At 66.0% G+C, this 26,110-nt stretch overlaps 2 protein-coding genes across 3 annotated transcripts; both read right to left on the minus strand.

The window, feature by feature from the left end:
- Positions 1-656: 656 nt before the first annotated feature.
- On the minus strand, positions 657-15,594 carry ABCA7 (ATP binding cassette subfamily A member 7). Its single transcript, XM_053722211.1, is given in 52 exon segments — positions 657-1,752; positions 1,755-1,805; positions 1,808-1,858; positions 2,201-2,288; positions 2,600-2,793; positions 3,167-3,279; positions 3,519-3,682; positions 4,318-4,613; positions 4,616-4,677; positions 4,752-4,770; positions 4,773-4,874; positions 5,228-5,324; positions 5,326-5,518; positions 6,285-6,433; positions 6,651-6,721; positions 6,724-6,815; positions 6,873-6,885; positions 7,136-7,284; positions 7,392-7,459; positions 7,461-7,655; positions 7,657-7,902; positions 8,125-8,279; positions 8,357-8,517; positions 8,639-8,724; positions 8,812-8,915; positions 9,244-9,438; positions 9,669-9,775; positions 9,777-9,800; positions 9,903-10,034; positions 10,331-10,502; positions 10,754-10,864; positions 11,158-11,370; positions 11,443-11,520; positions 11,523-11,652; positions 11,751-11,926; positions 11,929-11,969; positions 12,297-12,366; positions 12,369-12,427; positions 12,701-12,797; positions 12,800-12,917; positions 13,222-13,338; positions 13,617-13,642; positions 13,645-13,737; positions 13,813-13,902; positions 13,905-14,023; positions 14,189-14,268; positions 15,007-15,031; positions 15,033-15,117; positions 15,120-15,161; positions 15,348-15,395; positions 15,398-15,440; positions 15,529-15,594. Coding segments are annotated over 52 exon segments (5,631 nt in total). The 3' UTR covers positions 657-1,597.
- Positions 15,595-17,726: 2,132 nt separating this feature from the next.
- CNN2 (calponin 2) lies at positions 17,727-25,471 on the minus strand. 2 transcript variants are annotated; one of them, XM_047100856.1, is made up of 7 exons: positions 25,364-25,471; positions 21,109-21,230; positions 20,587-20,653; positions 20,345-20,482; positions 19,549-19,665; positions 19,248-19,394; positions 17,727-18,734 (listed from the first exon to the last, which is right to left on the minus strand). In XM_047100856.1, the coding sequence occupies exons 1-7, from the start codon at positions 25,424-25,426 to the stop codon at positions 18,465-18,467; spliced, it is 924 nt and encodes a 307-aa protein (XP_046956812.1). In that variant the 5' UTR covers positions 25,427-25,471; the 3' UTR covers positions 17,727-18,464. The 2 variants fall into 2 exon arrangements, with proteins under 2 accessions (XP_046956812.1, XP_046956813.1); XM_047100857.1 differs by lacking the exon at positions 25,364-25,471 and adding an exon at positions 23,628-24,399.
- Positions 25,472-26,110: the final 639 nt, after the last annotated feature.

Genomic DNA, 26,110 nt, shown 5'->3' on the forward strand with positions numbered 1-26,110 from the left:
GGAGGCGGTGAGTGACAGAGACGCAGACCTGCCCCCCACCCTCCCTGGCCTCAGCCTGGCCCTCCTCACAGTGGGCTTGAAGGTGGGGTCCCGGGTGCCACCCCCAGCTTCCGCTTTCGGGAGCTCTGCGCATGTGCTGGCCAGGGTGCCTGCGCCCTGCACTGATGCCCCGGTGCGTGGCGAGGGCACACGCAGACGCCCAGGCGCGGCCAGGAGTACGCACACACGCGTGCACAAGGACACGTGCTCGGACGTCATGAAGCCCGCACGTGGAACGGACGAGCCAGGGCTTCCCTCTCAGACCCTGAGCTTGGACACACGCTATCCAGGCCGCCCGTCCTCCCTCCTCTGGCCGCCGGGCAGCACAGGGCACGGCAGGCCACCGTCCCCAGCCCTATTCCCACAGTCCGGGGACACACACAGACCATCACACTTGCCAAGCAGCAGCGCTGACGAGGCGTCTTTGGAAACAAGCCTGAGGCTACCCAGCCACGAGACCAGCCACGTGTAGGGACCCCTGGCTTCTTCCCCCCTCCCCAGACCCCCGCTCCCCTCCTCCAACCACCTCTTCTCTTGAAGACCCCTCACCAGTCAGAGGCTTCTCCCCTCCCCCATTCTTCTCACTTCTGGAGTCCCACCCCATCCCCAAACCCCAACAACCCCTTTTCCCTCCCCAACACTGACCCCACTGACCTCTGGTGGGAGGGGCAGGTCTACAGGGCAAAGGGCCCGAAGACCACAGCCTCTGGTGCCAAACCCGCCTCTCCAGGCCCGGGTCCATCCACACACCCAGCTGGGAAGCCCCTTGAGGATCCTAGCACCCATTGCTCTGGGGCCTAGTTTCAGGGGTGAGGGCTGGCTGGCAGACTTCTGGCCTGGTCAGGACACCTGAGGTCTGGGCCACCCCCAATGGGCTTTTCCAAGTCTTCTGGAACATTCCCCAGCCTTGACCTCCTCCTCCCCACCAGGCTCTCCTAGGTACTGCCCTCAGCCGCCAGGCCCACATGGGCACGTGGGGGCCAGTGACCAGTGTCCAGGCTCTATGGAAGGCCACCCTTGCACATGAGACCCCCCGTCCCCAGTCCACCAGAGGCCCCCAGAGCTGGGGGTCCGGTCGGCCACAGCCAGACTCTCACATGTACCCTACAAAATTGCACCAGTGTCGGGGGACACGTGGGGGACACTCGGGGAACAGGGGCCAGTGTCCAGACGCATATGGAGAGCCGTGTTTGGACTGACCTGCAGCCTGTGCGCGCGCGCGCGCGCACACACACACACACACGCGCGCGCGCGCGCGCGCGCGCGCGCGGTTTCACCCCATGAGTTCTCTATTTCCTCCAGGGCGATGGATCCTCTGAGAGCCTGCGACTGGGCTGCCGGAGTCTCCCAGCAACCCCACACAGGAGGTGCTGGGGTCCTCGAGGAGCCCAGTGAGGAGTCGGGGTGCTGTGGGCGTGGCACGAGGCCTGCCCCCACTCCCGCCTCCTACCCGTCCCCCTCCTCTTCCCCCTGGTCCTTGGAGAAGTACAGGAGCACCTGGGGGAGGGCGGCCGGAGGGGCGGTCAGCCCCCGGCCCGGCCCCCAGCCCCACTTATCCTCAGCCCCGTCCAGGCGCGGCGGGCGCCCGCGCCAACGTGGTCTGGCTCCCTGAGAAGTGCACGCCGCGCTCCTCCCCGCGCCACGCCAGCTCTCCGAAGACGCGAGCCAGGGCGCAGCGCCCTCCCGGCGGCACCTGAAAGCGCGGGCGGCCGCCGGGAACGCGGCCGCCTCGAAGGCCTCCGCCAACTCGGACCGCGCTGCGGGCCCCGCAGGGTCAGCGTGTGGCCGGCGCCAAACCCGGGTGGGCGGGGCCGGGGGGCTGCTGGACACGCCCGAGGCCCGCCCACACCACCCTCCAGCTCACTCTGGCCCTGCCCCCCGAGACCCGGCCCCTCCGGACGCCCCCCTCCTCCTGCCGGGCCTCGCCCGCCCGTGGGCCCATCCCTTCCCCAGCCCCGCCCCCTCGGGCCGCGCCCGCTCCGGGCCCCGCCCTCTTCCCTCCCGGGCCCGCCCCTTCCCCGGACCCACCCTCGTCCGGCAGCCCCGGGACCCGTCCCGGTTCCGTTCGGCCCCGCCGCCAGCCCTCGAGCCTCGCCTCCGCTCAGGGGAGAGCCAGGTGGGCGTCGCGTGGCCGTGTCTGCGCTCTTGTGGCCCCGCTCACCTGCTCTCGAGGGGCTGCGCGCCGCCGGGACAGCGGACCCGCCCGTCACCGTGATGGCCGGGAGCGTGCAGAGCGCCACACACTCTCCCTTGCAGCCGGGGGCCCGGCGCCGTCAGCTCCCGCCAGGCTGGGGCCACCTGGGCCCGCGCCCCCCTGCCCAGCCCGCTCGGGCCCTCGGGACCGGGCATCACCGTCCCCGGCGTGCCCTCCTCCCAAAGGTCGGGGCCGCTCCAGCTCTGACGGCCTCCCGCTGGGGCCTGACCCACCTTGACCCTGGGCCCCGGGCGCTGGGGACCCACCTGTGTGCGGTAAGCGCCACGGCCGGGAGGGAGGCTACTCCAGAGAAAGCGCCGGGAGCGGGGTCCGTGCCCGTGGTGGACTCGTCCTCGGGGGGGCTCATGGGGGGATGCCCTCATCAGCCGAGCCCGAGCCCTCTCCCCCAGGCCCGCCCCCACGCACCAGAAAGACCACAGCCGGGTCCCCCACCAGCGCCACGGCTGTCGCCAGCTTCCTCTTGTTGCCTCCGCTGTAGGTGCCCGCAGGTGGGTCCGAAACTGCAGGAGCCCCAGGCGCGCCGCGCCCAAGCTCGCTGTCTGTGGGGCGGGGCGGGAGGGAGGGAGGGAGGGGCGGGGGGGGGGACCAGATAGGGGGGCACAGTGAGCGAGGGGGAGGGACCAGATGGGGGGGCAGTACACGGGAGGGGGACTAGGGTAAAAATGGGGGAAGGTAAATAAAGAGAGTGGAGCCAGGGTGAAAGAGGGGGGATGTGACCTGGCCAGAAGTTCGGGAAGCCCTCAGGGGGCGGTGGGGTCATGGCCGGGGAAAGTCAGGTGCGGTAGCAAGGGGGCAGGTACAGAGCACAGGAGCTGGGGGGCGGCTAGTGGGGAGAGGCGGACCCTGACTCGGGGCAGGGCCAAGGGAGCCAGGGTAGGGCTGTGATCCTGGAAGGAGGGAGGGGGAGGTCACCTGGGGAACCTGAGCTTCGGGCGAAGAGTTCCAGGTGCTGGAGGCCGGCCAGCAGCTCGAAGACTGAGGCATTAGCCCCTGTGGCGGTGCGCAGCGGAAGGTTCCCGGCCATGCTGGCAATGGGGGATGGGGCACAGGGGACGGGGGGCTCAGGGAGTTGGCTAGGCCCTGGCCACTCGGGGGAGGGGGGGGGCAAACAGGGGCCTCAAGGCTCACCCACCCTGGAGCACCATGGTAAGAGACGGGTGGGGGGCGTCTCAGGGCCCGGTCCACATGCGGGGGTGTGGGCGGTCGTGCCTGGGAGAGCGCCGCGTGGGGACGCACACAGGCTTGGGGGCCCGAGCCCGCTCACCTGTAGCCAGCCGGCACAGCCTCGCCACCACCGGGCAGCGCGTCCCCCGCCAGCATGCGAAACGTGGACGTCTTCCCTGCTCCGTTCACCCCCACGGGCCCGAAACACCGCGGGTGCCCCGCAGACGGCACTCGGCAAGGTCTCAGATCCCTGCCCCACTGTCCCTAATCCCGGGGTGGGGTTCCAAGTTTCTGCAGGACGGCCGTGGCAAGGGGGCTCCCCGGGAGCAGATCCCGAGGGCGAGCAGGTGAACATAATGCTGTCACTTAGCCGGGAACGGTTGGTGGCACGCGGGATGAATTTAAACAATTCCGGCGTAGCAGGTACCCTGTCAAGTGCTCCGTAAATAGCGGAACGGCTCCCGACAGACAGACACCCAGCGAGTGCGGAACAACTGCGACCGACACCGACGCTCCACGCTGGCTTCCAGCCGCGTCGGCCCCCCGCGCGTGACCGATACGTAGCACTCAGCACGTGGGCTTGCACAAGCAGCTGCGTGGATGTGAACTGGTGCAAAGCGCGTGCTCAATAAATGCCGGCTGTGAGCACTACTCGGGTCACACACACACACACCTCAGACTCAGCAGTACCACTGGTTCTCAAACGTAGTAGGTGTTCGATTAACGTTGCGGCCACGTGTGTGGGCACCCCACCCCATAGGTGCTCAATAATCATCGGCTTGGACTCCGTAGGGCCCAAGACCTTACTACACACAGTAGGACTCGGTAAGCGAAAGCATCCAGTAGGAGCTTAACGAGCGTTTGCTGGCCCAAAACAGGGGCTCAAGCGTTGGCAGTCAGTAGTTGCTCAGCGCGCGGGCACCTGTGCTCAGTTGTTCAGTAAAGGGCAGTGGGCGCACAGTAGGGCAGCCCCTCACTGCCCCTGCCTCAGGACCTTCACCCTGGACTCTCACCCCACCAGGGGGGATCGACAGCTGGCGTCCCTCTGCCCACGGCATGCCTGGGAGGTGTTCAGGTCCCTGAGAGGGTGGGTGGGCCAGCGGGAGCCCCCAACCCAGCACTGCGCCCACCTCGGTCAGGTCTCTCGACACCAGCACGTCCCACTCGGTGGCCCCTCGGGCCACCCGCTCCCGACACGGGCCACATCCTCATCCTCCTGCCCCGGGGCGGGGGTGGGGGGCAGCGACCTCAGCTGGGGTCTGAGGACGGGAGAGAGATCAGTGGGCCCAGAGCCAGCCCCGGCCCCTCCCACCCTTTCCCAGCCCCCACTGACCGTGGCAGCAGGCGGTCGCCAAGAGCATGAGGAGGAGGAGGAGGAGGGGCCCCTGTACCACCACGGCCAAGAGGTTCTTACCAACCTCCTCCCAGCGCAGGGGGGACTGGAACTGCCCGTCTCCTGTGTTGACAGGAAGGAGGAACTGGGTCACAGGGGGAGGTGCTTGGTTTCTGGGCCCATCCCCACCCAGGTCACCTCGGGCTTTTAAGGGAAAAGACCAAGAACTGAATGGGCCACTCAACTGAGGTCTGACTGGTACAGGCCACAGTGGTATTACCATCTCCTTTGTTAGGACCTCTTGTGATATGACCCAGGACGTAAGTAGCTTTTACGACTACTTTGCCGTATCTCTAACTTGGCCCAAACTTGGGGCCACCTAACCCTCTAGTTCCCTTCCTGGGAGCTGCTGTTTGTCCCTACCCTGCGTTATCGACTTGGTTGGCACTCCCCCACACCTCGAGGGAAGTTCTCACCTAAGCGCTCGAAGGCGTCAGCCACGGCCTGGTCTCACGCCATGTCCACGCGCCCCCGGCCCAGGCAGAAGTGGGGGAACACCAGGAAGCCCCTTTTTCCGGATGCGGCTCATTTCCTGCAGCTTCTGCTCAGGGACAGGAAGAGGGACGTGCGTCCGGAGCTGAGGCCCAGACTTGCAGAGCGCCACCCGACCAGAGAAGTGTTGGAGCACGAAGGTGGCCGTGCCGCCATTGATGCCGACGAAGAGGTTGACACAGGTGAGCACCACACAGGCCGTGCCGGGCACATGACTGGCGTGATCGACCAGCTGAGGGGGCAACAGGGGTCACCGGGTAACCACCCAGACAGCAGGCTGAGTAGCCCTAAGAGGGAGTCCTCTGTATCCAGTCGGTTAAGGGTCTAATTCTTGTTTTGGACTCAGATCACGACCCCGGGGTCTCATGGGGCTCCGTGCTGGGTGCGGAGCCTGCTTGAGATTCTCTCCCTCTCCCTCTGCTTGCACTCTCTTGCTGTAAAATAAAATTCTTAAAAAAACTTTTAAAAATTAGAAACAAAAGACAAAAGAGTTGTTTTGTTTGTTTGTTTTAAAGTCAACTCTACCCTTGGGACACCTGGGTGGCTCAGTCAGTTGAGCGTCTGGCTTCGGCTCAGGTCACGATCTCGCAGTTCATGGGTTCGAGCCCCGCGTCGGGCTCTGTGCTGACAGCTCGGAGCCTGGAGCCTGCTTCGGATTGTGTGTGTGTGTGTGTGTGTGTGTGTGTGTGTGTCTGCTCCTCCCCTGCTTGTGCTCTCTCGAAAATGAATAAACATTAAAAAAATTTTTAAAGTCATCTCTACCCTCAACGTGGGGCTTGAACTCACGACCCCAAGGTCAAGAGTCGCACACACTACCCCCTGAGCCAGCCAGGTGCCCCAGGACAAGATGAGCTTTTAAGGCCACCTCAGCCTGTCCTTAAATTAGATTCCACTTGGGACCAGCTCGGATCTCTTCTGTCCTCGGGAGCTGGGACAGAGCCCTGGCTCCCTCGATGGCATCAGGTGTCGGGGTAGGGCGGCAAGAACGAGCTCCGAGGGGGGCGGAGGCTTCACCCGTAGAGCAGTAACAGCAGCAGGAGGGCAGGCGGGTTGGCGGGAGCCACGTACGCCCTCTGCTGGAAAGCCAGAAAGGTGAGCGCCGCCACTTACGCTGGCACCAGGTAGTTCCACTGCGTCGGAGGCGGAGTTACGCCCATCAGTTTGCAGGTCCCCTGGGCCCCATCCCAACCCCCCGCGTTTCAGGTGGCCAGAGGCGCAGTCTCCCAGATCCCCAGACTTCACCCAGACCATCCGGACAAGCGCCTGGCGGGAAGGGGCAGGGAAGGGGCAGCAAAGGGGCAGCGGTGAGAGGCGGCCGGACCTCCCCCCCACCAGCACTCCCCGCACCACGTCCCAGAGAAAGTTGCTGAGCCAGTGAAGAGTGGGAGGCGGGCCCCCCATAAACTGCAGAGGCCCGGCTCCTCGATGAGAACAAGGGTGACGCTGGCTGGGACGAAAGACACGGCGAAGACTGCGCAGGTGGAGAAGGGTACGTCCACCGAGGCGGCCGTCCTGCGGGGAAGGGCGCACGGGCGCCTCAGAGGACACCTCTGCCCACGCCGACGGGACAAGGATCCACGCGCTGGTCACCGGGCGGGGAGACGAGCGGGGCCGTGTGGGGCCGGTGGGGGCTGGGCTGCCGGCCGGGCAGACGCGCAGACCGCGCGGTGGGGTCCCAGCGGACGCGGTGACGATGCGTGGGCTGCCGGGGGAGCCTGACAACGTCCCGCTGTCCGGGCCTGGCGAGCAGAGAGCCGCAGCCCCTGTGCGCGTACTCAGCAGGGGCGTGGCAGAGCGCAGAAAGGCCGAGGTGGGGGGCGGGGCATAGGGACTCAGCGCAGCCTCGGGGTGGCTGAGCGTGGTGATGCTGTGGGCGTGGCGGGCAGGGCCTGGGGGCAGGTGGGCACGTAGGAGCGCGTCGTTGGCCCTGCCGATGAAGGCCACCACGGCGAGCCGGCCCTTGTTGTTGAACCAGATCCGGGGTGGGGGTGGGGGTGGGGGTGGGGTCGGGGCCGAGGGGTCAGAGCGCCGCGGTGAGACCTGCCCCACCCGCCACCTGCCCGCCCCCTCACCCGAGCGCCCACCTCGAGGCTGTCCTCGGTGTCCGGGCCGTGAACCCAGGCTGTGGGGTTGCTCAGGACACGGTCGAGGGGGCCCCGCCGGGTCGGGGGTTCAGCAGCACCGCAGCCCCCACACTGAGTGGCTCACCTCTTGCCCTGAGGGCAGGCCTGGGTCTCGGACCCCAGGGAGAAGCGCCCATACCTGCTGGGCAGTGGGCTCAGGGAGGGCGGGGCAGGAAAGCCTCCTAGCGGGTGGGCAGGGGGCGCGGGAACGGCCCTCCTCACCTGACCTCGTTCACCCACTTCTTGGTCTTCAGGCTGCGGGAGATGCAGGGGCGGGGGGCGGGGGGCACGGAGAGCCTCCGGAGCGCCGGCCGCCTCCTCTGGGCAAACTGAACGCGTGCAGGTGGCGGCTGGCCCCTGGCGCACCAGGCGGGGGTGGGTCTTGACCAGGAAGTCGGGACAGGTTCCGGCCCGTCAGGAGGCGCGAGGAGACTGAGCACCGGCACCGGGCCCACAAAGAGGACAGGCAGCACCATCTGCAGGACGGGCCCAGCAGCTGCCCTCCCTGCGCACCCCCCGGGCTGCCCGGGACCCTTCCTGCCCCTGCTCTACAACCATCCGTGGCTCCCGGGTGCTCTCAGTAAAGGTGCTCAGACTGGGGGAGACTTCTCGGGTTCACCGCTGAGTGGGTGACGGGAGTAGACAACAGGCACCCAGGGCTGCCCGCGCGCCCTCCTCTGGCGCCCGCTCCCCCTCACCTGCGTCAACGGGCCACGGCGGCCGCAGCCGGCAAGCAGAAAGCGCTTGAGAAGCAGGGCCCGGAGCTGCTGGCGGGTCAGCGCCCAGCCCTGTCCCCGGCCCGCGGGGTCTGGCCCGAAGCCCTGCGGGACCCGTGTTTCCGGGGCAGCCGTCGCTGTGGGGGATGGGAGGGTCAGTGCGCAGGCTCCGGGGGACAGGGAGGGACCGCAGGCTCGAGGCGGGACAGCTCACCTAGCTCCCCGTTCTCCAGGGCCGACTCTTCCGGAAGAACCTTGAGCCGTGAGGTCACGTCTGGGGGAGCGAGGCCCGCGCCCAGGTGCCGCTTGTGGCTGGCGATCTGTGGGGCCATCAGGGGTGCGTTCAGGTTTGAGGGTTGCCGTTCAGCCGAGGGTCTGAGTCAAGGTCCTGGGTCGCAGACAGAGGGGGTCGGGAATCAGGGGTGGAGGTCGAGGCTGCGCCTTGAGACGCAACCAAGGCTGGGGCCTCGCCGTAAAGTCAAGTCTAACTCTGAACCGAGGCGCGGGGTCAAGGACAGGGAACTGTGGCGCGTCCTCTGGGTCCACGTCCGCAGCGCAAGCCTCTACCACCTTCGGGAAGACCTGGGGAGACAGAGCGGGGGCTCAGCCCGGGACCCCACAGGAGTCGCCCGCGCCCAAGACGCCGTGGGGCCCTCTGCGTGCGCCTGCCTCCTCCCCGGGGTGTGCTGCTGGGGGAGACCCGTAGGACAGCTCCTTCACCAGCCGCGCCCCGGGCACCAGGCACCGCACGAGCGACAGCAGCTGGGCGGGACCTGGGTGGACGGGGGCGCGTCAACCGGGGACGCAGCCGGCTGTCCTCGGGGAAGGGGCTGGAGTGACCCACGGGAGCCTGTCTCTGCAGGCAGAGGAGGTTAGGGTTAAGCACCTGAGGGCAAGAGGTGACCGGAGATCGGGCCCGCAGTCCACATGGGGTCACGGGTCCGGGCTGGAGTTACGGAGCCTGTTGCCCTGAGTCAAGCCCCCCACTGGCCCTTCCCTCAGGCTCTCCCAGCCCGTGCCCGCCAGCCGCGCTGCCCTGTTTGGCATCCAGCTCCTATTCATGCCTCAAAACCCCACTCCAAGCACTTCTTCGTCAGAAACATTTTCTGGCCGCTGAATCGGAATCTAGGGGAACCTCGTGCCTCCCCCAACTCCTCCCTTCTCGGCATTTGAGCAGCAGCTCCCAGATGCTGCAGCGGGAAGCAGGGTCGACACCAGCCGTGGGTTCATCCAGAATGACAACCCGGGAGCCGCCCACAAGGGTGATGGCCACTGAAAGCTTCTGCTGCGTCCCACCTGGGCAGAGGCAGGTGCGGGGGTCCCAGCAGCGTCCCCTCAGTCTTGGGCAGGGCTGCGTCCCTTCCCCGTGCCCCCTTTCCCCACCCCCTGGATCTCCGTGCCTAGCCCCCCTGGGCCTCCCGGATCTGGTGTCTCCTCTGGCTTCGCACGGCCCTTGGGGTAAAGTCCCAACCCCCTTCCCAGCACCATTTCCACCGACCCGGATGCTCCTCCCCGGCTGGGCTCACCAGGGAGGCGGCGGGTCTGCGCACAACGCGTGGGGACGAGCCCCACGTCCTGCAGTAGACGGGCCTCCTCGGGGCTCACGGCTCCTGCACTCAGGCCCTTCGACCGCCCAGATGTGCTCCTGCAAGGTCAGCCTGCAGCCACGCGCTGGAACAACGGCCCCCGTGGCAGGCAGAGCCCCAAGAACACCCAGCCCCGCCACCCCTGACGCTGCACCCCCGGGCCCGCCGAGACGCACGTCAGACAGCACGTCGTATTGCGGGCAGGCGCCCAGGTGGGGCCGGACGGCTTCCTTTCTGGACTGGACATCGTGGCCCAGGATGCGGGCAGAGCCACCAGTGGGTGGAAAGAGGCCACACAGTAGGGACCTGGGGGTGAAGGGGTCTCAGAGCAGCTGCCCCTTCAGAGGAGGAAACGGAGACCCCCAGAGAAGGAGCAAAAGCACTTAAAAGGCACCTACTGCGTGCCCAGACTCGAGGTGTGTTATGTCCCCGTTCTATAAAGGGGGAAAACGGAGGCTCAGAGAACACGGTTGTCTATCCGCCGTGTACCCCAAGTGGATTGGGGGTCCCGGCTTCCCCTGTGGAGACCCCGGACACCTCTCCCATTGAGCAGATGTGCCAGCTGAGGCCGGGGGGAAATTAGGACAGTGGCAACCGCCCACAGCATGGTGGCCTTGCCATCTCCGTTGTGGCCCAGCAAGGCGGTGATCTGGCCCTGGCAGAAGTCCAGGCTGAGCCCACGCAGGGCTGGCTGGGGGTTGCCGGGAAAGCGTTTCTCCAGGCCCCGTACGGAGACCCCCGGAATCCAGCCGGGTGGGACCTCTTCTGTCGGCACTGCGGGAGGAGGGCAGGCTCGACCACGGGAGCCCTTTGTAGGGGGCGCTCTGCGGGACCTGGGAGGCCGCAAACGCTGGCCCGTGGAGTCACGGACCCATCAGGGCTGGGGCCTATGGGCGTTAGGGGAGCCCCACGGAGCCTGGGGGGGTGGAGGTGTGCAGAGGACCGGGCTCTGTAGGAACCTGGGTCTTTGGGGGACATGGGGCATATAGACAGGGAAGCAGCCGTCAGGTCTCCTCGTGCCTCACCCTCCGGGTCCTTCGGGGTGGGAGGCGGGGTGGAGCCCTTGGGAGAACGAGGTCCAAACCAACAGCTTCTCCGAAAGGGAAAGTTCCACGGTTTGGGGATCCCATACTGGCCTGGGAGGAGCGGTGCTCTGTTACCCCTTGAGCTCATCACCCTGGGGTGCGCCAGCTTCTGACCACGCGCCCGGGATCAGGGCATCCAGGTGGGAGCGCCCGGCCAGGACCCCATCGGCCTGCCTCAGGCCGTCCCTCGAACGCAGCCCCCCGGGCCTAGATGCCAGGAAGAGCCGCCCAGGACGGCCTCCAGGCACCAAGCGGCCCCTCGGCCCTGCCCCGGCTCGCCAAGGCCCTCAGCCCGGCCGCCCTTCTGCAGGTACGCCCCTGCCCTGTGTCCCTACCCCACCCACCCGGGGAGACGGCCTCCAGGCACCAAGTGGCGAGGCCATAGAGCACAGCGTCGAGCAGCAGGATTCCAGAGACCTGGGCCGGGCTGAAGACGCCAGGGGCGGGCCCGGTGCCCGCCCTGTGCCACTGGGCGCCTTCACCCTGCTCCTTCGGCAGCGCCAGGCTCTCGCAGCCGAACCCAGAGGCCACAGGCGACAGAAGACTGCGGTGGGGACAGGGGCGGCAGCGAGCAAACGCAGCGCAGGGCCCCCCCGCACCCGGCCACCCCGGGTCTCACCACGGCCAGAGACCACCCGCAGGCAGCCGGTCTCGCCAGGCCACGCACAGCACGTAGGGCGGACAGAGCACGAAGTAGGCCAGGCCTCGCACGCGGCCGCCGGGTCGGCGCGGGGGAAGCGGGCGCTCAGAAGGAAGCTCTGGACCACGGTGGCCACGGCGAAAGCCGCCAAGAGCAAGAAGACCACGGCCGGGTGGCCGCGGGGGAGGATGTCCCCGAGCTGCGAAGGGCGGATTCGGCTCCTCAGGCTCCGGGATTTGCCCAGGGGCCCGCGCGCGCGCAGCCACCCCGCAGCCGGGAAGGCCGAGGCGTGCGCACCTTGGGCACCGGCACGAGCAGCGCCGTGCTGCCGAGGAAGGGCGAGTGGCAGCTGAGGAACCAGCCGAGCCACAGCACCGCGCTGCCGAGCCCCAGGGCCTGCATCGTGTGGCGCAGCCTCCTTTCCTTCCCTCGCACCACGGCCTTCACCGCCGGCGCCACGGAGTGGGTCCAGGCGTCAGGAAAAGCGGCAGCGACCGGCTCTGTAGACGCAGGGCCCTGAGGCAGGGGCGCGGCTGCGGTGGAGGCCAGAGGCCCCGCGCAGCCCCCACGGGCACTGCAGATCCAAAGGCGCAGCTGGGCCCCGGATGTCCCCTGACCCCTGTTCCAGCCTTAAGGATCCCAGCTGTCCTCACAGGCCGCGTTCTCCCTGCCCCCGGGGACCCCAGCCCCTCCGGGATCCCGGTTCCTCCCGCTACAGGTCACAGGGAGTGGTCCTTCCAAACCAGTGGCTCGCAGCCTCGACCGCATGAATGTTCCAAACGGAGCCCGAGCCGAGATCTGGCCGGCGGAAGGGGGGTGGATGCGCAGGGAGGGGGCGCTCACGCGTCATCCGCGTAGCACGGGGAGGGCGTCTGCTGCGGGTAGAGGCCTGCACGGGCCTCGGTGCCGCTGAGCCACACCACACCTAGCGCAGGTCTGTCAAGGGGTCAGCAGCCGGGCCCGGGTCCCAGAACCTGCATGGGGCACGGTGGTGGGCTGCGGGGAGAGGCCGGGGAGTCCCACGGCCCCGCCCATCACCGCCTTAACTCTCTCGAGCACACACGTCTGTGCCCGCCTGCATCTCGTCCTGGAGCGCGAGGTGCTGCCCGCGCCCGGAAGCCCTGGGCCACGCCCCACGGAGACCCCACACACAGTAGACCCCAATTGGCGCAAGGGGTCCTGGGCTCCACCCATCCCAGGCTCTAGGCAGGGATGGCCCCGCCCACCACGCTCGGGTCCACCCCCACCTGTTCCTGATCTTCTTGGTTCTCGCGAAGGCGTCCATATCCCTGCGGATCTTGATGCGCGGGTGACCAGGGCCCGCGAGCTGTGCGGGGTCCGAAGGTCCCTCGGGCCCCAGAAGACGATGCCGGCCCAGAAGTGGTGCTCCGCGAGCAACTCCAGGGCCCGCGCCATCAGGGCTGCCTCTGAGGGTGCCGCCTCCAGCTTGTCCAGGGTCGCACACTGAGGAAGGGCCTGGGTGTGGGTCCTGGGCGCCCGGATCCTCCCCTGAACCTCAGGGCCAGGCGGCGCTTCTTCCTCGGGGACCCCAGGGCGCGGCCCAGCTCGGCCGTCAGATTTCTGCAGGGCCAAGCTGTGGCCCTCCTCAGGCTTTCCTTGGAATGGGGCACTGCTCCAAGTTGGGTCCCCCTCCCTGAGCTCCCCTGGATTCCACAAGCCGCCTGCACACTCGCCCCCACATCCTGGGCAGGGATGATGTGCCCAGGGAGGCCCTGGATGAACCTGCTGTCCTCCGACCTGGCCTAACCTGCCACATGGCCGCGTTTGTGCTGTCGTTCAAGTAGTTGAAGAGCTGGGGTCCCAGCACACCCCACGCCTCCTGGAGGCCCTTCAGTGGAGCCAGCTTCTAGAAGGTCCGGTTCCCCTGTGGCAGGTGGGCACCAAGATAAATGCCAGGCCAGCCCTTTCTCGACCCTCCCCTGCTCTGAGGACCCCTGCCCACCTCTCCCGTTTTGCTCCAGCCCGTGGCTCTGAGCACTGGTGCATTCTGTTCCTCTGCCCGCAATCTGGGAAACTCTAACTTCTTCAAAAACCTGGAGTCCACCACCCGTCTCAGGAAGCCTCTGGGGTCAGGGCCCCCCCTCTGGCCTGGCACAGCCTCCCTGGGTAAAGGGAGGGACCCAGGACCACTCCTGCCCTTACCTGGGCCGTGAGCCGCCTGGTGAAGCCACTTTCCCCAGGACTAGCAGCTTCAGGCGCCTCCAGAGCAGGAGGGACAGTGGGTGGGTTTCCAGCGACCCCATCAGCTCAGCACAGGCAGGGCCTGGGATGGGGGCACCGTGAGGCCCTGCCCCCATTCCCACTGCCCCACTTCCCAGACTAGAGGTCAGTCGCTCACTCAGGCTGCTGTCGGGCAGGCCCGGGGCGGGCTCTTGCCCCACCAACTCCTTCAGGTGGGTGGCCTCATGCCAGTCGAGGGAGGGCCCCCTGGGATGCCAGGGCCCTTGGCACCGCAGAGGACTTCCGACACGGCCTCCAGGGGCCGGCTAGTCCCCTGAGGTCTCCGCAGCAGCGCCCACAGCTCCACCAGGCCGGGCAGTGCCAGGAGCGGGAGAGGTCACCAAGGATGCCACCCAGCCTCGCCCGGGGAAGGACCCTGCCAGGAGCACCTTCTCCCTCGCCCCTTCTGCCCAAGCCCTCCCAGGACCTCCCCATCCGGGCAGCTTCCCCTCTCGGCCTCCCGGCTGGGGTGGAGGGTGAGTGGGCCGCTTACCTCCTGGGCCACGTTCTCTGCTGCCTCCAGGAAGCTCCTCACGGACTCCCGGGTTTGGTCCAGCCCAGACCCCAGGGATTGCTGGGGAGAAAGCCCACAAGGGCGATAATGACCTTGATGGCATTCTCACCGGGGGTGTAGCAGTTTGCCAAGCTCCCGAAGATCCCGTTTTACAAATAGGGCAACGGAGGCTCCGAGAGGCACGTGGACTCATGCAAGGTCTCACGGGCCGGACACTCCACCACCATGCTGGACACAGCCCATCTGGGCACCCGTCCCTCGTCCCTCCAGGAGCCAGGGACAGCCCAGGAAAAGGCCTGGAAGCCGGAACCAGAGGCCCCTGGCCAGGATGGGGAAGCCCAGAAGGCCACGGTGGGAGCTGAGCAGAGCACATGACAGAGGGTCAGGCTGAGGACCCCCCTGAGGGCAGCATCCCAGAGTCGCCTGGTCTCGCCCCACCCCATCTCATCTCTCGAAGCAGTGTCCCCAGTAGCTCAGTGGTCAGGGGCAGGCGGTCCCGCAGCCGGTCGCTCGGCTGAGGCCGGGCCGGGAGAGGAACACACAGAAGCACGAGTTTAGGCAAAGCTCGGCCCGAGACAGCTCCCGCCCTGTGCCCGTGACACGGCCGGGCAGGTGGAGGCTCAGAGAGCATCCCTGCCGGCCAGAGGGCCCTGGCCTCCTCACCCGCCCCGCCCGCCGCCCTCAACACTGGCATTAGCTTTCCCAGGCTGGCCAGCATCCTGTGGGCTCTCGTCCCCCACCCCCAAGGATGGTGTGGGCATCGGCAGACACCCCCGTGCCTGTGGCTGCCGCACCCACCCCCGCTCGCTCACAGGGTGTCCCTGAAGTTGCTGAGGACACCTGGCTGCTCGGCGGGCGCGGGTTGCGGGAAGCAGGTGTCGTTCATGCTGCAGATGAGACCCTGGAGCCGGGTAGGGTGCCGGCCGAGGGCAGCGGCTTGTTGGGGAAGTGGCCTGTGGGGACGTTGGGCGTGGGGAGCTTTGCCTGCACCCCCATCGTGTCTGCACCTCGCGGACAGAGTGCTCACTCAGACTCGCGCTCTCTGACGCTCCCGGGACCCTGTGGATAGGGTGACCCGGTGCCTCCCCTCTCCCCCGCAAAGGGCCTGGTCCCTGGGGGGGGGGGAAGGGGGGGCTTACACTCACGTTGCTCCAGTCGGGGGTGGGGGTGGCATACAGCCACCAGATGAAGAAGAGAAACAGAGGCCCCAGCAACTCCACCAAGAGCTGGATCTGGGAGAGGGGCAGAAGAGGCAGGGGAGCGGGGGACCGTGGGGGACACCGGGGCCGCCCCGCCCTGGCCCATCTGTCCTGGCATCACCGGCCGTCTCCTGCGATACAGGACATTTTTCCAAAGCAGCAGCATTAGCTGTGTCCAGAAGGCCATGGTGGGAATGCACAGAGCACACGACGGAGGGTCCGGCTGAGACGCACTGCGTGGCTGCGGGCAACCCCTGGCCCTCCCTGAACCTCGTTCCTCCAGCTCATGGTGCAGGGTTCCTGGGAGCTCTGCTTGGAGCCGAACAGCAGGCACTCATTTAAGGGTCCCTTCTGTCCCTGGAGGGGCGGAGCGGGCCAATGGGAGCCCTGCCCGAAGCCGTCCCCGCACCTGATGGGTCGCCTGGGCTGTCGCTCGCTTCAGGGCTGGGGTCCAAAAGGCTATCAACTAATTCCTGAGGGGGAGGAGCCTCGGCTTGACCCCTCACGACTCCACTTTGAGCCCCTTTGGGGGCCGCCAGGTCCCGGCCCCCAGCCTCATCCCGCGTCCTGGGAAAGATCCCCGCCCCCCAGCCCCAGCTCTAACCCAATGATAACAGCAAAGTGTTCACCGTGCTGAACATTTTACACACCAGGCCCCCAGAGACAGGCAGAGCCACCCCGCGGGAGCAGGGCCCCAGCTCCACCCACCCCTCGTGTATCATTTATCGTTAAGAACCACAAGACGCAGAGAAAGAGTAAGGCGGAGAGGCAGCGCTGCGGCTCCTGGAACCAGCAATTCCTGATCCCCGCTTTGGTTACAACTGTCCAGCTCTGGCCTACTTCATTATTGTGCTGCCGGGGGGCAGGGCGTTGCCACAGGCCCCGGTCGAGGCTGGAACTGGGACCCGGGACCCCCGACCCCCCACTGGAGGACTCTACATCGGGAGGGAGTTGGGGTGGGGGAAGCCTCCGTTTTTCCAGCGGGGCAGAGGGCTTGTCGGAGTTCTAACGCGGAGAGGGGCTGCAGGTGTCTGTCGGCAAATACCCGTCAGGTGAGTCCAATGCCCTGCAGAATTAGTGCCCGGTTCTGCCGCCCCTCGCCGCTCACACCCACCGGGGGCGGAGGGGGGGGGGAGGTGAGTGTGGACTCCGCCCTCACCCCCTAATTCCCAGGGAACCTGCCTCCCTCCCACCCATCCGCACCCCGGGACCCTCTCACCTTTCCAGCCCTCATCTCTGGCCGCCTTCCCTGCGCCCGACAGGAGCCCGGGGTCGCGGCCCCTTTAAGAGGCGTCTCCCGCAGCGAGCCCTAAACCCCAGCAGTTCACCTCCAGGGCCTGGGAAGCCCGCGGCCGCGCCCGGCCCCGCCCCCGCCCCCCTACTATTGGCTGTCACCCCTGCCACTCACAGGCCGGGCCCGCCCGATCCACGCGCGCCGTGGAAGGAGGCCGCGCAGGGCCGGGGTTCTTAAAGGGGCCGCTCTCCTCTTGCTGCTTCACCTTGGGGCGCCGGCTCACCCCGCGCTGGCCGACCCCCCGACAGGCCGGCCGGGCTGTCTCCCCACATTGCGTACCCGCCTGCAGTGCAGCAGCTCCCCGTCTTACGAGGTCCCTTTCTCCCCACTCTATTCTGGGGGACCCCGGCCTAGCCAGACTCGCTTCGTGACCCTGGGACTCCACTTGTCCATCCACAAGGTGGGGGTTCCATTGGTCATCATTTGTCAATCCCACAAACATTCCTTTGGTCCCTACAGTGGGCCCGGCCATGGTGGAAGGGGGAAGGGGGGGCCCAGCATTCCAAGATTAGAGTCCTGGGTCATAACGGTCACTGCATTTTGAGGAATACCTCCGAATCCCTTTCTAGAAGACTGGGTAGATTTCCCAAGACCATGGTGAAGACGAAGCACGTGTGTGGACCCACAGCTCTGAAGGCCCCGACCGGGGAGCAAGCAGATACACTGGGAGGATCCCTGAGAAAAGGGAGGTGGGCTTGGCGTTGGGGCTTTGAGGATGTGTAGGAGTTTGCCGCTTCCAGAACTGCGGGCCTAGTGACCAGCCTGAGCAACCCCTGGGGGCTGCAGGTGGAGCTGTCTGTGGGCTGGGACAGGGGGTTGCAGGGCTCACCTTTCTGGCCAGCAGGCAGGCCCGCCTCTTTCCCCCACGCAGGTCCTGACCCGCAAACACTTTTTCAACCCACACTCACCTGCGCCCTGGGCGCAGCCCTGAGGACCTCCTTAGATGCTGGTCCAGTGCCCACCCCCAGGGCCCCCCGCCACACCCCCACCCCCAGGTTGCCGCAGACTCCCAACTCTCCCAGTAGTTTCTTCCTAAAAAGAGGTTTTTATTGCCTTTGGCCCACAGTTGACATTTCACATTATCTCTTGGTCCCAGGGCTCCTGGATGGGGGCCAGTCCCCAGGGAGGACCTCCGGGTGGGGATCCCTGTGCAGTACTTGGCAGAGGAATGGGGACAAGTAGGGGAAGGGTGGGGGGCGGGCCTGGCTTTGTGTCAACCAGGCAGAACTCTGTTGTCCTGCCTGGGCCTCAGTTTCTCCGCTAGGCCCTGGGGGGGGGGGTGGGCTACGGGTGACTGTCTGAGACTGCTAGGTCCTCACAAGACCTAAAATACTTGGGGACTGTGGCCCTGCCCTCTCCCAGGGGACCTGCTTCCTTCTCGGCATCCCCTTCCACCATCTCCAAACCCCGCCCCCCACTCCCCTGCAAAAAAAATTATTTTTCTTTCATTAAAACTGCCCGAAGCTTCTGTGGGCACAGAAACCACAAACTGATCGGCAGAGAAAAGGGAAGAGAGGGAAAGGCGACCGGAAACCATACGGGGCAGGGCCCCTCCCTGCCCAGGTTTCTTCCCCCAACACCTCCACCCCCCAGGCCAGCCCAAAGCCTGCTGGGAAACTCGCTGGCGGGAGGTGCTCTGGCGGACGCCCCGCCCCCCGATCTACCTCCGCCCCTTCCCCACAGACAAGCAGAAACACAAGACGAAAACAGAAAAACGCGAGAAGCAGACAGGGTGATGTGGGGAGGCGCCCCGCTCCGGCGGCTCAGTGGCCCGCCTCCTCCTGGCGGTAGGGGGCGTATTCCGGGGCCTCGGCTGGGCCGTCGCCTGCAGCCACCGCACCCCCATCGGCCGCGGGGCCCTGCGGGCAGTACTTGGCGTCATAGATCTGCCGGCCCAGGCCGAACACCTGGCCGCTCTGGTTGGCGCCCTGAGTGTAGCCCATCTGCAGGGACAGGGACGAGTTGTCACACTTGTCGGTCCCCAGCTTGGTGTCGTAGATGTGCCGCCGGGTCCCGGGGGCCGTCATGCCCACCTGCACAGGAGGAGAGACAGCTTGAGGGCGGCGGAGGAGGGCCAACGAGGCCACACCCACCCCTGACCCCCGCACCAACTCCGTCTGGGTCTGGTCTGGGTCTGAACGTAGCGCAGGCTCCCGTGGGTCCCCCCCAGCCCTGCCTGGACACCCTCTCTCGCCCTCTGTGCCAACTGTATGGGCCTGGCTCTCCCTGCCGGCCAGGGAGCTCCCCAGGTGAGGGCCGAGGCGTCCCAAGAACCCAAGACTTCCAAGACCATCGTACTGGCACATGCCAGGTGGCAGGAAAGTGAGAATCGGCAGACCCGAAGATACCAGGGTTGCACGGAGCCCCTGGGCAATCCTGGGGGGGGGGGGGACGGGTGAGGCACAGGGCCGGCTGGTAACTTCCCCGGGACACACAGCAAGCTGGCAGAGAGGTCGGAGGGAACTCCAGAGCAGGACTCTCAGTGACAGGCACGCGTGGGGACAAGGATAAGAGCACGCAGGGAGGTGGGGCCCGGGGAGCCCCACCTGGCTGGCACACTTGTTTGTGCCCATCTGGAGGCTGATGGTTGAGTGGTCCATGGGTGGCAGGATGTGGTTCTTCGGGTCATACAGATGCCTTCTCGTCCCATAAGCTGTCATGCCCGACTGGCTGGCACACTTGTTTGTGCCCATCTGCAGGGAGGCGGGCAGGAGAGGTCAGGTGCCCCCGCCAGGCCTCTAGACCCCGCCCTGAACTTGAGGGGACACGGGGCTCATCGGGCCCAGGTCACATTAGAAGCCCCCACCCCACCGGGGCGGGCCAGGGTCAGAGGCACCGGGAGCCCACCTGGAGCCCAATGACGCACTGGCCCGCCTTCATGGTGGCGTCATCAAAGTTGCGCTCCTGTTTCTCTGAGTATTTGACGCCAATGTCCACTCCGCTCTGCAGCCCCTTCGTCTTGGCCTGGAGGAGAGGGGTGTTGGGAGCATCAAAGGGGTGGGGGGCAGCAGAGACCCTTGCACCACCGGGCCCAGACTGTGCAACTCTGGGGGAGGCACGGGGACGGGCTCCCACCCGCCCCACCCACCAGCCACCCAGCGCCTCAGCCACCAGCGGTCTGACAGCTCAGGACAAGGACTCGGGGGGCGGGGGGCATCCTCACTGCCAACCCCTCCTACCCGACCCGCCAGCAGCTCGCCGGGCAGGGACACCTGCCCCTCGCTCCTCCCTGGTCACTAGACCCCACACACTGGCCGGATCCTCCTGTGTTCAGGGTGTTTCCCACAACATGTAACGTATTTCTAATCTATCCAGAGTGACTCGGGGATGAACTCTGGCTGACAATGGCGTGTCCACGGAGCTTCACGGATTGTGACAAATGTCCCCTGAGGGACACAGTGCCACCCAATGGGGCAGCCGTGCGCGCGGGGCCAGGAGGCACGCGGCAAATCTCAGCACCTTCCTCTCAACTTTGCTGCGAACCTAAAACTGCTCTCAAATATAAGGCTTGGTTTTTTATTTTTTAAGTAAAAGATTTGTTCCTCGTCTCCTCCCTTGAGACCGTGAGTCCACGACTGGGTGGACCGTGCCTGCCTTGTCCAGCACGCAGTCCGAGGTGCCTGGTGCCGTCTCTGGGCCTCACCTTCCCGGCCAGGGCCAGAAGGGACACCTGCACCTGGGTCATGTTCCCGCTCTCGAACAGGTCGTTGGCCTCGAACAGGTCCACAGGGTTCATGCCGTAGCTGACCATGGCCTTGATGAAGTTCGAGAGGTTTTCCAGCTGGGAGGAGGCGGGAGAAGGAGCGTGAGGCCACCCGGCCCGCCCACCCGCCCGCCACACGTGGTGGGTCAGCTGCCCCCTCCTGCCGCCCGCGGGCGCCTCACCTGGTGCCAGTTCTGCATGGAGCGGTTGATCTTGGGCACAGAGCCCGGCTGAAGCTTATTCATGAGTCTGGGGAGGGGGGACAGGACCCTCCGTTAGCGCAGGGGAGCCTCAGAGACCCGAGAAACGAATTGTACTCTTGCCACACTCTTGCCTTCCCAAGCAACCTCACTCCAGGCCTCCCTCAGTTTCCCCGCCTGCGATGTAATCTTCACCCGCAAGGGAGCAGAGGGCCCGAGTGTGGCAACCACTGTCGTGGGGGGCGAGTCTGCGGACCTGCACGCCCAGGGATGTCCGAAGCCACCCGAGCAGGACGCAGGGAGGAAGGGCCCAGGAACGCGGAGGCTCCCACCCGAGGGCGGGTGTGAGGTGAGAACGTTGGCCGCCAGAGAGCCGCCCCCAAGCGGCCACGCGAGAAGGCGAAAGACAAGTGGGACCCGAGACCCGCTGCGCCGCGGGGAAAGCCAGCCCTGGGACCGTGTGACCTCGAAGCGCACACCGGCACCTGCCCACACCGCACTCACGTGCACAAGACAACGCCGTCCTTGAGACCCTTCTGGAAGTCGGGCCCAATCGAGAGGCCGGTGAGTCCCTCGATCCAGCTACGGAGCTCGGCCTCCTTCTGGGGATCATATTTGGACAGGAGCTGGGTGAGCAGAGGACACGGGGTGCGGTCAGCTGGGGAGCTCCGGGAGGGCGGGGCCGCTCCCCCTTCGCAGGCTCAGACACGCCCCCACCTCTGGCGACAAACACCTGCTCTCGGCTCCTTCCGGTCCCGCCCCCACGCCCTGGCGGCGCCCTGCTCTCCCCGCACTGGAGAACCCCGCTCTTGTCTGTTGTCTATTTATTGTTTTAATGCTTATTTTTGAGAGAGAGAGAGACACACACACACACACACACACACACACACACACACACACAGAATCCGAAGCAGCTCCAGGCTCCGAGCTGTCAGCACAGAGCCCAACGCGGGGCTCGAACCCACAGACCATGAGATCATAACCTGAGCTGAAGTCCGCCGCTTACCTGACTGAGACACCCAGGCGCCCCTATTTTATTTATTAAAAAAAAACCTTTTTTGCAAGTAATCTCTACACCCAACGTGGGGCTGGAACTCACGACCCCAAGGTCAAGAGTCACATGCTCTACTGACTGAGCCGGCCAGACGCCCCTCTGTTGCGGTTTTTAAATTGTGGTGAGATAACAATAACATAACATTTATCATCTTAACCGTGTTTAAGTGAACGGCTCAGGGACGCCTGGGTGGCTCGGTTGAGCATCCAACTCTTGATTTCAGCTCAGGTCATGATCCCGGGGTCGTGAGATCAAGCCCTGAATTAGCCTCTGCGCTGAGTGTGGAGCCTGCTTAACATTGTCTCTCTTTCTCCCTGGCTCGTGAGCATGCTCTCGAAAAAAAACAGTAAACCATCAGTAGTTTTTAACATACAACATTGCACAACCACCGCCATAGTCTAATTCCAGAACATTCCATGTCTCCAAAAGAAACCCTGTCCCCAATAGCAGTCACCCCCCCACCCCCTGGCCCCCACGAGCCCCTTCCTGCCCGTGGACGAGCCTGTTCTGGACATTTCACACACGCGGACTCACACCCCGTGTGGCCTCTCGTGTCGGGTTCCCTCCCTGAGCGTCGTGTGTTCAGGGTCCGCCCGCAGGGCGGTGGGTGTGGGCGCCTCACTCCTGTTTACGGCTGAGTAACGTTTCAGTGTGTGGATGGACCCGTTGTATTTACCCATTCATCCATGGATGGACATTTGGGTTGCTTCCACCTTTGACTACAGTGAAGGACACTGCCATGAATATTCACATACGATTCTTTTGGATGTGTCTCTAGGACTGAAATTGCCGGGTCACATGGTAACCCTAGGTTAAACTTACTGAGGAACCACTAAAACTTTCTCTGCTCCTTACACTGACCATACCACTTACTGCCTCAGGACCCTTGCACAAGCTGTCACTTTTGGCTCAGATGTTTGCATGGCTGGGTCCCTCCCTTCAATCTAGTCACCGATCCAGCTTAAAGGTTACCTCCTTGGAGAGGGTTTCCCTGAGTACCCTGGCTAGGAAAGCCCTCCTCATGCCTTCTTTGCCCCACTCTGCCTTATTTTCCTTCTAGCTTTTACCTTTATACGATATACCTCCTTGCTTATGATCTACCCCTCAAACGCTGCTGCCCAGCTCAGTGCTGTCTCCACAAACCCTGGGTAAATGGACAAAAATGTTCACGGTCTCCCATCAGCGCACACCCATTACCCACCAGCGCTCTCTCTCTCTCTCTCTCTCTCTCTCTCTCTCACACACACACACACACACACACACACACACACCATGTTTCCCTCGGGGCACCCAAGGCCAAGAAAGCCAGGATAGCTGGGGCCCAGAGAAGCCACAGCAAGTCAGGGGGACCCAAGCCAGTGTGTGGGCAGACACAGACAGCCCCAGGGCGGCTGCTGAGATACCGGCACACATTTGCCCACACAGATCCCTGCCCTGGACGCTCTCCCTTCCTGTCCTCCCACCCCTACCGGGGGACCAGGACCCCAGAGCCACCCTCTGCAGACCCCACTTCTACTCTCACCTCTGCTCCCAACTCCCTTATGAGCATGGACACAGTTCTCACCCTGTGCCTCAGTTTCCCCAGCTGTGCAGAATTGTCTGCGTCAGGGCCTCCTGAACTGGGCCCCACTTCTTGGTTCCTGCATAGAAACCTCACGACATGGGATCAGGGCTGAGCTGACCAGAGCACAGCAGAGACAAAGGCGGGGAGGCTGGCCCGCTAACCCGATCCTCCTGCCCCCCCCCCCCCATCTCCTGGCTCCCACAGCCCCGCGGCCCTGCCCTGAGAAGGAGAAGCTGAGCCTGAGACAGGCCAGCTGGTCCGGACACCGCGCGTGCCTGCGGGGCTGGCCCCTGATGGCTCCTGGGGGCGGCGGTCCTGGGCAGAGGCGCCCCGCCAGCCCCACCCGCGGCCGCCGCCTCCCCCCTCCCCCCGCTGGACAGCGGCCTTCAGCACATTCCTCCTCACCGCAAACTGCCAGGAATGCAGCCGCTGCCTCCCTGCTAAATCGGGACCAGCTGTTCCCAGAGGTCTAGACCCCCCCAGCCGGCCGGAAATTGAGTGACTGCTCAGAGGGACGCTGGACATCAGCCTGCCTTCATGCCATCCAGCCAGGGGTAAACTGAGGCACGGGGGGCCAGGCAGAGGTGTCCAGAGGTCTTAACCTCCTCTTAAGTAGCCGGTAAAGTGGACGCGGCGTGGACCTGAAGCCACAGGAAGCTGGTTTCCCCTTCCGGTGCGGCCCCAGTGACCCTGGCAAGCTAGTCACTGCCCTGCCCATTCTCCAGACCTGCAAGCTGAGGGCTGGTCACCGGGCGCCTTCTGACCTCATCCCAGACACAGCAGGTCTCGACCTGCCCCTTCCGTCTGCGGAAACTGCCTGCGCGCACGGGCCGGGCGCCACGCCCTCACCCACTTCCTGCCGCCCCGGGAGACGCAGGGGGGTGGCCATCAGGCACTGGGTGCAGCAGGTCTGGGTTCCAGCCCTGACTCTGCCGCTCGCAGGCCGTGTGTGTGGTTCTGGGCAGCTCGTGTGACATCTCTTGGGAGCCCCACACACAGACCCGGCTCTTAACCTCCCTTGGGGCTGAGTGGGCCACTCACCGGCACCAGCACGGGCGGTGTGAACGGTCACCCCATCCAGCGATTGCTGGAGTGGAGAACGCGTTTCAGGAAGGCTCGGGAGCCTTAGCCTGCTCACTGCGCCTTAGTTCCCCAAGGCTCAGCCTCCCTCTGTCCGAGGGGCCGAGGCCAGCTCCTCGGAGCCCAGGAGGCCCTCGCGGTCCCCCTCCTGTCCGCGATCCCCGGGCTGCCAGTGGGACAGGTGCCGGTCCCTGGCTGGCAAGGCTATGCCTTCCACACGCCCAGGCAGGCTCCCGGGGGCTGCGGGCTGTGGGGCCACATTCCCAGGTGCCCGGTGGGAGGGACAAGCTCCCCTCCTGCTGGAAGGGCCCAGAGTGACTGGCCCGGGCCAGGACCATCTCCCTGGGTCAGGGATCACCCGCTGCTCTCCGTTCCGTAGGCTGGACCCCGCTGTGTGACCCTCGGGAAGTGTCTGCTGCTCTCTGAGCCAGCCAGCAAGTGCTTTCCCAAACAGTGTCTCCCCCAGGCCCCATCCCGGGTCTCAGGACCCGACCCCCAGCATCCTGAACACGCCTTTGCCACCACCTTAACTTTGCCAGATGGGGACAAAGGGAAGTCGGCAAGAAGCAGCTGAGCAGGGGCACCCCCCCCCCCGACCAGGTCCAACTTCCCCCTTGGTCCTGCCCCCCCACCCCAGGTGTTAGAGGTGGGGAAATTCCTGAGGGGGGGCCACACCCTTGGAAAACAACCGCGGACTGGCCCGGCTCCCTTCCCCTTCCCCGCCTGAAGTCCGTGTGGCCGGGGAATGAGGAGGGGGCTGCTGGGGTCCCCTCGGGGCATTCTCGGGCCTGGAAACGCGGGAAGGGCCGTGGGGCTGAGAGTGAGGGAGGGGTTCAGGTGGGGGAGCGCTAGGGGAAGGGGTTAGACCCAAGCACTCCTAGATGCGGGGGGATGCCAGACGGCTCCCCCACACTTGGGGCCGGGAGGGGGGCTCGGGAGGGTGCCCCCGGGGACCCCGGGCGGTAGGGGGTCGGAGGGCCACCCTCCTCCCGGGTCTGGGCGCTCGCTGCCCGCCCCACGTTGGGGAGCCCGGCGGGCGCGGAGGGCGCGCCCTCACTCACCCGGTTTTTGACCTCGGCCGAGAGCCCGTACGAGGGCCCCTTGTTGAACTGCGTGGAGCTCATGGCTGGCGGCGGGACGGGCCGGGCCGGGACGGGACGGGACGAGCCCGCGGGGCGGCGGGGGACGCGCGGGGCCCGGCGCCACGCCCCCGCCGCTGATTGGCCCCCGCGCACTTGTCCTTATAAGGCCGGGCCGCGTCGGATTCCTGCGGCCCGACTTCCTGAGCCCCTCGCCGCCCCCGACCCCCGCCCCGCCCCCGCCCCGGCGGGGCGCCCCGTCCCCGGGGCTGGAGGGGCCCCCTCGTCCCGTCCGAGCCGCCGGGAAGCGGACGCGGGGAGGGGCAGGGGCTCCGGACGGCCCAGACGAGGCCCCCCTGCCCTCTCCCTGCTGGAAGACCCCAGGCGGCGCCGGCACCCTTCCTGCGTCTAAGTTTGCCCCTCTGCGCGAGGACGCGAAGGGGGGGGGGGGCACTGTTGGGTGGGACTCTGGCACCTTGGAGTACGGACGAGGACCCCTCTCTGTCACACTGAGGCGCCTCCCGGTCCACCCGGGTCCTGGGACTCCCGCAGCTGGGTGGTGGACAAGGGGACTAGGGCAGGCTCCTCCAAGGAGGGGCCGCTGCAGCTGGGGCTTTGATGGATGAGTAGGAGTTTGCCAGCCCAAAAGGGATAGTGTTCCCGGCAGAACCAAAGGTGCCAAGCCCTGCAGAGACCGTCAGTGCTTGAAAGCACGTGGGGATCAACCCG

The sequence above is a fragment of the Lynx rufus genome, unplaced genomic scaffold (assembly GCF_022079265.1).
Source record: "Lynx rufus isolate CCGP_SWC_20201006 ecotype Redwood Valley unplaced genomic scaffold, mLynRuf1.p SCAF_53, whole genome shotgun sequence".
NCBI classification, from domain to species: Eukaryota; Metazoa; Chordata; class Mammalia; order Carnivora; family Felidae; genus Lynx; species Lynx rufus.

Bases quoted from the DNA above. Each gene is read 5' to 3' on its own strand.
- CNN2 (XM_047100857.1), bottom strand. From the start codon at position 23,747: ATGTCCAGCGTCCCTCTGAGCAGTCACTCAATTTCCGGCCGGCTGGGG. The intron at 20,654-21,108 runs GTGAGTGCGGTG...CCCCCTCCCCAG, and splicing joins GACGGCGTTGTCTTGTGCAC to ACTCATGAATAAGCTTCAGC. The intron at 18,735-19,247 runs GTGGGGCTCCCC...CCTCCTGTGCAG, and splicing joins CAAACAAGTGTGCCAGCCAG to GTGGGCATGACGGCCCCCGG.